Below are 13907 nucleotides of genomic sequence, written 5' to 3'. Positions count from 1 at the left end.
TGAGTTTACATCATTATATCTTTGTAGACAAACTATGTGATAGGTTCTGCATATAAAGTTAAATCCTTTAGTTTGATTATATATATGGTCCCATTTAGGCCCATTATAGTTGATAGCTGGTGTTTGTTTGATGAATGTGATTTGATTTCTTTATATGCTCGGTTTAAAGCTATGAGTCGTTTTAGGTCTCAAAAACCAAGCTGCACGCCCCACATACACGAGGAATTGCTGTACTAACCGGTTATGTGGTCTTTACAAGAGGTATATTTGAAGTACCTTAATGCTGAATGTAGAATGTTACACGCCTAAACCTAAGTCTGTATCAGTTATATTGGCTATGTTTACTTCTTTGGTCTCTAACTAAACACGCCAGTCATTTAGATAGTTTAAGTGGGCATAAGCCTTGTGAGTTGCAGCGGGTTTCTACTGAAATCAACACAGCTGGTGCAGAACTTAACATTTCTATAGTTCTATTTCAGTTTGATTCATATTATATAAACTTTGGCAACCTCTTTATAGAAGAAACATCTATAAATTATAAAACCGTGTATTAAAATCAGTAGAATAACTATTACACGTTATTTCTACATTATTTAACCTCAACATGATATTTAATTTTATAAATAAATTAATGTTTTACCCAGCGTATTGCGTCGGGTGGGGTCCGTAAAACACGGGCGGTGATAAACCAAGCGTTGTCGGTCCTGGGTGGTGAGTCGATGCGAATTCGGACATTATCGGTTACGCTCGTTACGGTATAGATGCCGTTGGTTAAACCTAAACGTTAAAACCCAATAAATTAATTCGTCAAAGTAAAATATAAAAAGATTTAACATATAAACAAATATAATATTGGACGTTTATTTGGTCGGTAAACCCAAACGTTGCCGGTCCTGAGCATTGAGGCGGTAACGCAACATGTATTCGGTTAATTTCGTTATAGTATCGGAGCTAACAAAACGAAAAAATATAAAAATTGAGGTGGACCAATGGGATACATCGGTTTGTCGGTAAATCCTCAAATGTTGTTGAAATATTTTGAAGAGTAAAGTGTCATTTTTGTCCTTATGGTTTGGCAAATAATGCGAATTTATTCCAAGAGATTTATTTTTTTCACATTCACGTTTCCCATTTCTTACCAATTACATCCAAATCACTAACTCCGTTAAATTTAATCGTTAAGTTAGGGATAGATATGTCTTTTCACTTTTTCATTATTATAATACTTATTTTAGTGAACTGCGGGTTTCGTCCGTGTCGCTTGTCCAAATTTGCGGTTCTAGTCCAATAGTTTCAAGTTTGCAATTTTCGTTCTTGTAGTTTCATTTTACTTGCAATTAAACACGAATTCATTAACCCCGTTAAGTCTGGTCGTTAACTCATCTACATGCCCTCACGTGACGACCAGTTTTGTCGTTTTCACCCCCAAATAAACCTCAGCCCTAACTCGCAAGCCCTCTCACGTGAGGTGATGGGGTCTATTCGGGAAAAAAGGGGATAAAGTTAAGAAGGAACAAAACTGCCCCTCACGTGAAGGGCAAACCAGTTGATTTAACGACCATACTTAACGAGATTAGTGAATTCCGGTTTAATTGCAAGTGAAATGAAACCATAGATTGAAAATTTGATACTAATGGACTAAAAGCGCAAATTTGGACAAACCACATGGACGAAAAACGCAGTTCACTGAAATAAGTATTTTAACAAAGAAAGTGTGAAAAAACATGTCTAGCCCTGACTTAATGACTAAATTTAACGGGGTTAGTGATTTGGATGTAACTGGACGTTGATGGTCACTTATTTGGGCTATAAAACGTAATGGGCTGGGCCTCGTTGAAGAGAAAATAAACCCTAGCAGGTATAACATTGAACTAAACTAACGATAAAGCTATACGGCGGACGGCCTGCTGACACTTTGATTCATCATCGTTTGTTTCAGCAATCTGCTTATTCAATCAACAATGGTAAACATTCTAAGATTATATATTGTATGTGGTTTATATTATATTTGGTTATGATGATTTTGTGGTAAATAAAATGTAGGCTTCAGAGAGGAAACAGGCGAACCCTATGAGGGAGATCAAGGTTCAGAAGCTCGTTTTGAACATTTCTGTCGGAGAAAGTGGTGATCGTCTCACACGTGCTGCTAAGGTTATTATTATTATTATTATTAAGTTTTGATTTTGATTATTTGTGTTTGTTGAATATGAATTATTTAGGTTTTTGGAGCAATTGAGCGGCCAATCTCCTGTCTTCTCTAAGGGTAATTATTATTATTATTATTGTTATTTGTTTTGGTTAATTTTAACTGTATGTTGCTTTCTTTGAAATTGATTGGATGAATGGCAGCTAATAGAATAATAAATTTTTGTGTTTTTTTTAGTTTAAGAAAAGTTAAAATATTGAGGTTTGTTGTTTGATTATTTGATGTTCAATGTTTGTGCTTGGATTGGTTTGTAAACGAGTCGAGTCAGCTTGGTTGATAACTGTTCTGAGCCAAGCTAGCTAGGTTTGTAAATGAGCTGATTTTAAGCTAGTTTTATTGAGCCACTAGCTATTTAAGTTTAAGCATATCTAGACTTAGCATTAGCAAGCAGGCCACATATGTGTGTGTTTGTCTGTATATATATATTTATAATTAAATATATTGGAAAGAAATATTTTGCGCCTAGCAGAGCTCGCTCGATTTGTGAATGGACTGATTTTTAGCTAGCTTCAAGCTATTTGGGCATCTCTAGTTATCGATATCACCTTCCTTTAATACCGTCTTTCATTTAAAAAACACTATTCTGAGTTTTAAGTTCTGGGGTTCCTTTTATCAGGGTACTTAAATGGATAAATGCCTAAAAGCTTATATTATGTATGATACCGCATAAAACAGTACCCTTTTAATGTCCTATGGCTAGTATGTATAAATATTTGTATATTTGTTAATATCGTGTTCTTCATGTGCTTTTCATGTGTCTTGTGACTTTGTTAAGTTAAAGGTTTATCCAACATGGGTACACATGATGTAACAATTGTTTTGGTAATGGTTGTATAATATGTTTGTTTGTCTTATGGTGGTTAAGTCTGTCTATCTAATTATTAACTGTTATTGTTTTGATAAAACAGCAAGGTACACGGTGAGATCTTTTGGTATCAGGCGTAATGAGAAGATTGCATGTTATGTCACTGTCAGAGGAGACAAGGCCATGCAGCTTCTTGAGAGCGGTTTGAAGGTTAAGGAATATGAGTTGTTGAGGCGCAACTTTAGTGACACCGGATGCTTTGGATTCGGTATTCAGGAGCACATTGATCTTGGGATGCTTTGGATTCGGTATTCACTACATGTGTGAACCCTCGGGTGGGCAAAAGTGAAATTGCACTAATTTTGACGTTATTTTACTAATCTCGTGAAAATAACGTTAAAAGTGACGGACGGTTAATCAGGCATCATGTAGTGGCGTTGATAGCCGAATGACAAGGGTACATGCACCGATCAGCCGGTGTCCCGATGATTGAGTGCTATGTGCCTTATGTCCAAGGCTTGATGCAAAACTACTATCGAGCCGGGGGTCTCACCGGAAGCAGCCTCTCTATCCTTATGGGGTAGAGGTAAGGCTGTCTACATCTTACCCTCCTCAGACCCTACTATAGCTTTGCTATTGGTGGGATATACTGAGTACGATGATGATGATGATGATGATGATGATGATTGATCTTGGGATCAAGTAAGTAATTCTTTTAACCCGAATTCTATGCAAAAGTTGGAACATTTGCAGCCCAACTCAACTGGATTATTAACAATTAATTTCTTTGTAGGTATGACCCGTCAACTGGCATTTACGGTATGGATTCCTTTGTGGTTCTAGAACGCCCGGGTTACCGTGTGGGGCGTCGTCGTCGATGCAAGGCTCGCGTCGGGATCCAACACAGGGTGACCAAGGAAGATGCAATGAAGTGGTTTCAAGTGAAGTATGAGGGTGTCATCCTTAACAAGTCTCAGCAAATTGGAGCTTAGATTGTTGTTGGTTTTGTAAAAGTTTCAACTTAAAAAAGAGGGTTTGATAGTTTTTATCAGCCATGATATTTGGTAGACTTGTGTTTTGGACCCTTTTTGAAGCTCAGTACTATTAGTTTTTATTAAGATTGTTATGCAAAAGATGATGAGTTATTACTTATTACTATTGAACCCATAAAGATACTGAACTTTATTAACCAGCTTATCCTTTTGGAAGGATTTAAAATAGTTGACTTTGATTCAGTCAAAGAAAAATTAACGTAAGGGAAATTCCATGCCAGTTATCATATTATTTTAAATAATAATACTAATTAACAGCTCTATATTGGATTATTGTCACTAATTTTGCAATGCTCTCACTCTCATTAGCATCATTTATAGTATTGAAAGCTCTTTTTGTTGTATTACATAAAATCTTACTAATGTATTTATAAGAATTTTACATGTAGTAGGCTTATAACCACAACATTCAAAGGAGTCTTTTTTGTATAGTTGTGGTGGCGAGACGGTAGTCATCTTTTAAAGAAGTCTTAAACCGCCTCCACAAACATAATTTACTTCGTTTTGTTTTGTTTTGTTTAACTCTAAAGTATTACTAGCAACATTTATAATAAGTGATACAAAAGTCCATCTTTCTTATTTAAATAACTTAAATGTTCAAATGATGCTGTAGCATCCGAAGATATTTAAGTTTGAATTTTGAGATTAATTTCAAATGATAACATAACATTCGAAAATCTTTTAAGTTTAAATTTTAAATTTAATTTATTTATTTATTCACTTTTAGTTGGTTTACGTGTTGACAAATCATAAAGGTATTAATTTGTAAATATGATATTTCGATTGGTATATATTTTTCTTTTAAATTCATTGGCGTATTAATTATATGCAATACAACTTAAAGAGGGACAGAGTTATAAAGGTGAACTAAGCGGAACAAAAGATGGAGCCGACACAGAAGCCAAATTGTAGCGGGTTGGTGATGGCAGCGGTACCGAAGCCGCCGGTTGGAAGACCGGGAAGAATGGTGCAGCATGGGCGGGAACACCGTTCTTCCGATCCTCCAACTGGCGGGACCATTTATTCTTTCTTCTTTCATGGAGTTGGCATCATCAACATAACTATGTAGTATTACACACTACAACATCATATATAAATAACATATATATGAGACATACAAAGTGATACAGCATATCTAACGACTGATCTAACAATTTTGTCACCTGTTACATAATGAATGATTTTAGCATGAGGACCCATAATGTCAACTCTTATGTCACAAAGAATAATACAGCATAACCTACAAATACTTTTGCATGTTCTTAGATCATGAATTACCAGGACACAAAAACATGCGTAATTCAAGACGAACCGACATCAACAACGTTAGAGCTCTTCACCCGAGACCTGCTCAGTTCTTGGATTCCCAACCACTTCCGTATATATTCAAATACAGCTTCAATAATTTGGTTTAACCTAAGTTGATAATGTAAGTAGTTGTGTTGTGTTTAATGAGCGATTCTTGGTGACCTAGGTTAAATCTGTATGAATGTTTTGGGTTTTGATATAAGTAAGGGTTTTGAGTGGAATATACATACAACACGTATTATGTTAAACGTACGGTTTCCATAGGTTTGCCTTAAAGGTGATTTACACTAATATTTATCTTAAATGTATGCGCAGGGTTCGATCTCATCTCAATTACATACTCCAGCTCGAAGACTGTTTGTGGAGAATTTTCGACCCCCGTTCTTTAATCCGTTGAAACCGAGTTTTTCTATAAATTTCCAGACCGCGCGAGTTTTGCCTTAACTTGTCGCCTTCTTTTTAACCCGAAGTCAGTTGACTACATATGAAGCAAAAGCTTGTTTGATGCAACGACATGCTAATTGAGATGAGATCGAAGCCTGCATACATTTAACATAAATATTAGTGTAAATCACCTTTAAGGCAAACCTATGGATGAAATAACGTTTAACATAATACGTGTTTTCCACTCAAAACCCTTACTTATATCAAAATAGTCGTTGCTATAGGGTTCGTCATATCAAAACAAATTTCTTGTAGTGGCAACCTGTTACGCCCTCATTAAGATGACGACTCTCAATGGCTAATAATTGCAGTTCATATCCGATGATGATGATGGTGACATGCGGTGGAGGTGGAGGTGGCTAGGATTTATTTGATAAAGAAGATGAGGCGGCTACATGGGACCCACGTATGACGCATATGCATGTCGGTTAAATTAAATATAAGTCTATGTCAGTATGAACACTAGCGTCGTCAGCGTAGTGACGATACAACATAGATAAATAAGTAACATGAAATTTAAGAGTGATATGAGGCACACGATGAAAATTTAAAGTAATTATATCCAATGACCCATAAATTAATGACGTGACATAAATACCATACATCGTTAAAATATCGATGTCATGTTATCGTTTTTACTAGTTATAGAAAGTCATATTTAAATAAATATCTTGCGTCCAATATGTAGTGATCAGAATATTTAATTATATCTTCATCCATTAGCCAACATATGAATTCTTGGACATTCGGCTCATCAAATAATTAAAATATAGTTTTCGTTTACAAAGAAGTATAAGTATGTTCATTATTTTTTTAGATGAAATGGGTTAAAATGATTTATGAAGACATTGCTACCTTCACATAGGATCAAGAACACTTGATCACACTTAATAATGGACCTAATTATTATGTTATATTTATGAAGAAAAGTCCCTCAAACAATTGGAGATCTTTGTTTTTCTCGATTCACGATGAATCAAAAGTAAATTTGTTAGCATCTAAACATGGCATTATCACTTATAGCCTAGAAGTAGCCATAAGCCCATAATACCATGATGAATTCAACATAAAACCATAGATGAGGTACTCGATCTTCACGTTCATCTTGTAATGATCTTATTGTTGGGTTTCAACGGTGGTTCGGAACGAAAACGGTCAAGTAATTTAAACCCGTTTTAGTTAATATTTCGTTTTGATAGATATTAATTAATATTAATATATAAATATAAACGAACTATAAAACGCAGCGGAAAACAAAAGATTAAAGCGAACCGGAAACCCGAACCCGGATCCGGTTACAACATATACGAGCACGATAATGAAATCTCAACCATAGATAAAGTTTAAAGCTTTTATACCTCGGTTATCGAAACCGGGTGAGACACCAAGGTTTAACGAACCGCACTAGATTTGGACACAATCAAGACCCTCCACAGATTCCTGTGACACGGTGGCAGCGGCTGACGGCGGCTCGGCGGCGGCGCTGGCTGCGGGTTGTGTCGGACGGCTGTGGACAGCCACGAACAGCAGCAACAAGCTGCGGACAACAGCTGATAGCTGCGCACAGCAGCTCAAACGACAGCAAACGGCCGAATAAATGCCGGCGGTTGGTGGGAGGCGGCACCAGAGCCGCCGCCGCCGGACGACGGTGGCGACAGCTAGGAGAACAACCAAACAATAGCAGATCAATAATAGTGGAGTATAGTAGCTGCAAGTCGCCGGAAATACACTCGCAGGAAAAACGAGCTTGCCGGATTAGAACCAGGTCGCCGGAAAATCGAGATTTAAGGTCTCAACAACACCGGAGCTTATGTTGAGCTGCGGTGGTTCTTGCGGTGACTGGAGAATAACTTGAAGTGGCTGTGTTTGGTGTGCGGTGGCCGAAAATGCTCCGCCGGAAAACCGAGCTGCCGGAAAATGGCGCCGGAATTGCGGCTGGAGGTTTTTGGTGATGGCTTAGGGTTTTGGTAAGTGTGTTATATTATCAACAAATATTATTAGGGTTTAAACATTTTAAACCAAGTGGGCTTAAAGCCCAAATACCAAATCAAAGCCTAGTCCATCAACTTAACATTATAATTGATTGTGTCAGCCCAGTTAACGTTTAAGTGGGTTTAATATTCGTTACCCTCGGTGTAACTCATACCGGGTCACATTCGGGTCGGTCCGCGTTGAATTGACCCGAACCGACCATTAAATCCAACAGTCTCCCACTTGGACGGATTTGGGTCAAGTATCACAACGCTAACAGCTAGAGGCGTTCTAGCTACACATAGCTGTCCTCAACGAAATATGACATTTTAAATCTATAACCAAAGTATCTTGGAATACCTTATTGCAAGATAATGAATTTATAGTAATCGTTGTCATCTATCATTTCTGTATAAGACATCAATTGAACAATGAGACATGGATCAAATCAATCTCATATAGTGTTCAATTATTGTAGTTCTCGATATGGAGTCAAAGTGGTCCAATCAAACACACAGTAAGTTTGGGTGAGGCCTCACACTTTACCAGTCTGAATAACGAGGGCGCCAATATGTCTAACTGTTACTTTTTCATGTAAGAGTACAGAATCCCATCTTGACTACATACAACTCCCACTGAACTCCAAAACATTCCCACTCAATGCCTTTATGGCTGGCAGTTACGCAACAGCGGTTAACATGATTAAAGAATGTCCCTCGGTAAACGAAAGTTCCAATATGTATCTCAGGTCTAAGGATACTAAATGAGCATACTATTATCAAAACATCTTATGATCAAGATCCATGAAGATGATTTGATGCGAGTTACATCCAACGTCATTCATAATGAGGTCTGTGAGTTTGGAAGTCAACTGCTTGAGTCCAAAGTCATAATAGTCTTAATTCAGAATCGTTCCCATGAGTATGACCAACTACGGATAATTTAGAATACAATATTCATGGATTAAACGTATTAAAAAAACACAGTTGTATCATTCAACGCTTGCATTTAACCATTAAATCAAAAGTGAATTTAAAAGTACAACTGTTTAAATGTTCATACATCCAAATACTAAATCAAAATAAATCACTAGCAAGTCTAAGCCAGATAGCATCTCTATGCTTGTCCTGAGTCATTGGCTTAGTGAACAAGTCAGCTAGTTTTTGATCTGTGTCTACTTTGCTTATTATGATGTTACCTTGTTCCAGTATTACTCGTACATAGTGGATAATGTGCTTGGCCATGTGATGATAATTGGGCTCTTTTGGCTTGAGCAATAGCACATGTGTTATCACATATTACGTCGATCATTTTCCTAAACTTGGAACCAGATCGAGGTTGGCTACGAATTTCTTCATCCAAGCAGATTATGAGCGAGAAACATCTCGGTCATTCTGGAAGTTAGCGTCAGTGTAACACCTTACAGTGAGCTCCTATTCTACTCCTCCAAACACGCTTATGAGACGTCAGGTCTAGTTCATAATATAGCGTACATGACAGAGCCAATCGCTGAAGCATATGAAATTGCTTGCATATGCTTTGTCTCAATGTCCGTTTCCAGAGATAGTGATTTGCTAATACGGTTCCTTTAGCAATGGAACATCTCCTATCTAGGTGTTGTCCATTGAGAAGCGTGTCATGACTTCGCTTATGTATGTACTTTGACTTAGCCCTAGAAGCCGCTTAGATCTATCTCGGTAGATCTCGATTCCCAGAATATAAGCAGCTTCTCCAAGATCTTTCATTGCAAAACTAGATTCCAATATGTGTTTAACTCCCTTAAGCATAGAAATGTTGTTTCCAATGATCAGTATATCATCCACATATAAGATGAGGAATGATATATTGCTCCCACTAGCCTTTATGTAAACACAAGGCTCATCTTCATTTTTGATAAAACCAAACTCTTTGATTTTCTCATCAAAGAGAAGATTCCAGCTTCGAGATGTTTGCTTAAAATCCACTTGCTCCCTATTGCCCGACCTTCAGGGGGTAGCTCAATCAAGTTCCAGACTTGATTGCCATGAATAGATTGCATCTCGGCGTTCATGGCTTCACGCCGTTTCTCAGATTCCGGATCTATGATTGCAGATTTGTAGTTAGTAGTTTCGTCGCTAGACTTGGCTACTAATAAGACTTCTGGACCATCCAGATGCCATAGGTATCTAGGATTTGGTGCGGGAGTCCTACTACTTCTGCGAACGCTCGTGTTCATGTCTGACGTATCAGCAACAACAACTTGTTGATCAGACTACAACTTCCTCAGCGGTTGTTTGTGGTTCTTGAATTTATTCAAGATCGACAATGTAATCTCCAGTTCCTCGATCGAGAAATTCTTTCTTGAGGAAGTGGTCTTTCCTCTTGATAGAAATCATATTTGTATCATGATGAATGAAGTAATAACCGCTTTGGTTGTAGTATTTGACGAATGCGGGAGGCGGTCATAAAGGCGAAACTCCAAAAGGAGTAAGGCAAGTTAGTTCTACACATCATTGATCGATCCATGTTTAGCAAAGTTCGATTCCTCCTCTTGCTCACGCCATTATGTTGGGGTGTGCCAGGTGGAGTTAGCTGTGAAATAATTCCACACTCTTTTAGATGATTGAAGAACTTTGAGCTGAGATAATTTCCACCTCGATCTGATCGAAGTATCTTAATGGTTTTACCAAGTTGGTTTTCCACTTCGTTTTGAAACTCTTTGAACATTTCAAAAGTTTCATGCTTGTGTTTCATAAGATACACATAAGCATATCGACTATAATCGTCGATAAAAGAAACGAAGTATCTTTCACGGTTTCTAGACATGGTTCTGAAAGGTCCACATACATCAGTATGTATGAGTCCTAACAGATCTCTTGCCCGTTCACTTTTATGAGTGAAGGAGTTTTTGGCGAGTTTGCCAGCTAAGCAAGATTCACAATCGTCAAAAGTGTCCGGTCCTGTGGATTCAAGAATCCCTTCGGATTGGAGTTTTTAACTCTTGCCTTGCTTATGTGGCCAAGTCGGAAATGCCAGAAATGTATCGTTGATGCCAGATCTGATACGTTTTGAAAGATTATATACGTTATTATTAGTTTGAACATATATCTCATAAATACCATTTCGAGGTTTAGCCTCAAAATAAAAGACATCATTTAAGTAAGTAGAAATAGCCATGCCATTGAAAACGTACTTAAAACCTTGTTCAAACAACAACGAAACTGAAACGATGTTTCTGGTCAAACCAGTAACATACAAACAATTATTCAAATGAAAAACCAGGTCAGATGGACAAGTAAAATGAAATAATCCAGTTGCCAGAACTGGTACTCTCTTCTCATCTCCAACGATGAGTTCCATGCTGCCTTCATTCAGTTTCCTCTACTTCTCAGGCTCCTGTAAGACATTAACGATGTGGTAACCACATCTGGTATCAATACCCATGTGTTGCCAGAGACAGTGAAAAGTTCAATAACGTATATATGGAAATACCTCGAGAAGAGCCTTCACCATTGGCTCTCTTCATCTTGATCTCAGCAAGGTATTCGGGACAGTTTCGCATCCAGTGTCCCATTTGGTTGCATCGGTAGCACTGGCGCTCCTAAGGGGGCGACGGTGGTATCTTTGTAACCCCTTTGTTAGCATTGGTGGCACGAGGGGCAACAATTGTAACGTTCTTCTTGCCTTTACCCTTATAACCCCGGTTTTTAGGATTAGGCTTCTTGACACCAGCAGGGTGTAGAAAGTCTCAAATTCAGAATCTTTCGCCGCGCGAATTTCTTGAGAAACAAAGTCATAGGCACGATCGGATCATAAGAACTTGATTGGTCCTTGAAGGAATGTTTATCTCAGCCGTCTTGAGCATGTTGTGAAGCTCCGGCACTGTCTTCACCCAGCCATTCATGTTGAAATTCATTACGAACTGGTCGTATGAGCCGGGGAGAGAGTTGAGGATGAAATCAGCTGCTATCTCATCAGGCAGGGGATAATCAAGTTTCTTGAGCTGATCGATGTGCCCCTTCATCTTAAGAACATGCGCACTGACGGGAGACCCTTCTGCCATCTTGCAACTAATGAGTTGTTTCATGGTGCCGAAACGTTCTTAACAGACTTGTTTCTGGAACATGCTCTTGAGTTGCTCAAGCATCTCATAGGCACCAAAGTCTTCCAAGCCTTTAGCAAGCTCAGAAGTCATGGTGGCTAGCATAATACAGGAGACATCAGCCGAGTCATCCTTATACTTCTCAAGAAATTTTCGAGCAACGACTGTGTTGTTTTCAGGCTTGGTTGGAACAGGTCCATCGAGAACATACAGGCGCTTTGCCATGGTGAGAACAAGTCTCAAGTTGCGGTGCCATTCGATAAAGTTGGTAGCGTTCAGTTTATCCTTCTCAAGGATAGTCTTAAGGGCGTAGGGTGAGTTTTCGTTTGACGACATCTGATTAATTAAGCAAAAGTAAATTTAATTAGTATTTTCGACGTTGTAGTCCCATTATTAAGGACCCAATAACATTAATGAAATAGGAGCATGAGAATCCGGCTTCCAGTTATTAAAGGCAGCTGTAGCACACAACATTAATAAGTGGTTAGGCAGACTGACAACGATTGCCAATTGTCAATAGAGCACAACTCTCGGTTATGAGACCTATAGAGACAACGGCTGTCTATATTGATACGTTTAGCCTCATCTTTGCCCACTTTAAGTCTCCAGACAGCTTTAGCACGCAACAGGAAGAGTAAAGTAATAGTGTCCTAGTATAATGTCGTGTGAAAGGGCCGGATGTGTCAACGAAATGCTTTCACCTTGATGGGATAGGCTAGAAAACAAGTGCGGTGCTGTAGCTCCAAACACTCGAAATTTCGCAGTATGCCTCAAGTGTGACTTGTAGTAGGATTGGCATAAACTATTAGTTTTAAATTGGGATTAATTTTAAAATTACCAAATAGAGTAAGAGTCAAATTTTACTATATTTCTTATCGGGACGATTTGATGAACCCTTTCATCTTTCAGGACACTTAGTTTTAAATAACCTATTGAAAACTAAGTTTGTCGCGATACGACTAACCAATTTTAAGTTAATAGAAAACTATTAAGTTATTAGTTTTGGAAATCAAAACGCTTTTAATTTGCAAAACATAATTGGTTAATAAAATGTTTATTTTAAAATTTATTTGGTATTAGGTCGGTGATATTATAATCCTATTATAAACAATCCAAGCAACCACAATAGCAAATAATAATATGTAAATCCGTATGGCCAAAAGGTGACCAGTCTCGCTAGAGCCAATTAGGGAGACTGATCGGGTCAAGGGGTTCACAACACAAAACAACCACAAGGATGGACTTCTTCGTGCATCCCGTCATCTTGCCCGAACTCCCACTAACTCCAAGAAATCCTTGAGCTCGTCCTTAGTTATCTTCGCGTCTTCTTAATTACAAATTTATAATACTAACAATAATATCCTATTACAAATTTGAACCATCCAAATGGCCAAAAGAAAAACGAAAAATAAAATATAACCGTTTACAACTTTTGAACCATCCATATGGCCAAAAACAAGCTCAACAACCAAACACAACCAAACAAACATAGGTCGGGGCCGGATTTACATATTCAAAGAAATAATTTTCGGGTCGTTTTGACTTGGTCAAATAAAATAAACAAAACTTTGACCAAATCTAAAATTACCCGAAAACAAATCTAGATCTATAAACTTTAAACGATTTAAAGTTTAAGATGTAGATCCGGTTTAAACGAACCGAAATCGACTCGTACGTTGTAACCGCGGCTCTGATACTACTGTTGGGTTTCAACGGTGGTTCGGAACGAAAACGGTCAAGTAATTTAAACCTGTTTTAGTTAATTATTTCGTTTTGATAGATATTAATCAATATTAATATATAAATATAAACGAACTATAAAACGCAGTGGAAAACAAAAGATTAAAGCGACCCCGGATCCGGTTACAACATATACGAGCACGATAATGAAATCTCAACCATAGATAAAGTTTAAAGCTTTTATACCTCGGTTATCGAAACCGGGTGAGACACCAAGGTTTAACGAATCGCACTAGATTTGGACACAATCAAGACCCTCCACGGACTCCTGTGACACTGGTGGCAGTGATTGACGGTGGC

General features: G+C 37.9%; 1 protein-coding gene across 1 annotated transcript; it reads left to right on the top strand.

The window, feature by feature from the left end:
- The first annotated feature begins 1928 nt into the window (after nt 1-1928).
- LOC143614615 (large ribosomal subunit protein uL5-like) lies at nt 1929-4003 on the top strand. Its single transcript, XM_077088001.1, has 5 exons — nt 1929-1964; nt 2044-2154; nt 2224-2263; nt 3115-3319; nt 3805-4003. The coding sequence occupies exons 1-5, from the start codon at nt 1962-1964 to the stop codon at nt 4001-4003; spliced, it is 558 nt and encodes a 185-aa protein (XP_076944116.1). The 5' UTR covers nt 1929-1961.
- Nucleotides 4004-13907: the final 9904 nt, after the last annotated feature.

The sequence above is a fragment of the Bidens hawaiensis genome, unplaced genomic scaffold (assembly GCF_021521415.1).
Source record: "Bidens hawaiensis isolate Kalapana, Puna unplaced genomic scaffold, B.hawaiensis_p1.1 tig00040574_1, whole genome shotgun sequence".
NCBI classification, from domain to species: domain Eukaryota; kingdom Viridiplantae; phylum Streptophyta; class Magnoliopsida; order Asterales; family Asteraceae; genus Bidens; species Bidens hawaiensis.
Note: the sequence above shows the minus strand (reverse complement) of the source record. Positions and strands in the feature narration are given on the sequence as shown.

Bases quoted from the DNA above. Each gene is read 5' to 3' on its own strand.
- LOC143614615 (XM_077088001.1), top strand. The intron at 2,155-2,223 runs ATTATTATTATT...TTATTTAGGTTT, and splicing joins TCACACGTGCTGCTAAGGTT to TTGGAGCAATTGAGCGGCCA. The intron at 2,264-3,114 runs GTAATTATTATT...TTGATAAAACAG, and splicing joins ATCTCCTGTCTTCTCTAAGG to CAAGGTACACGGTGAGATCT.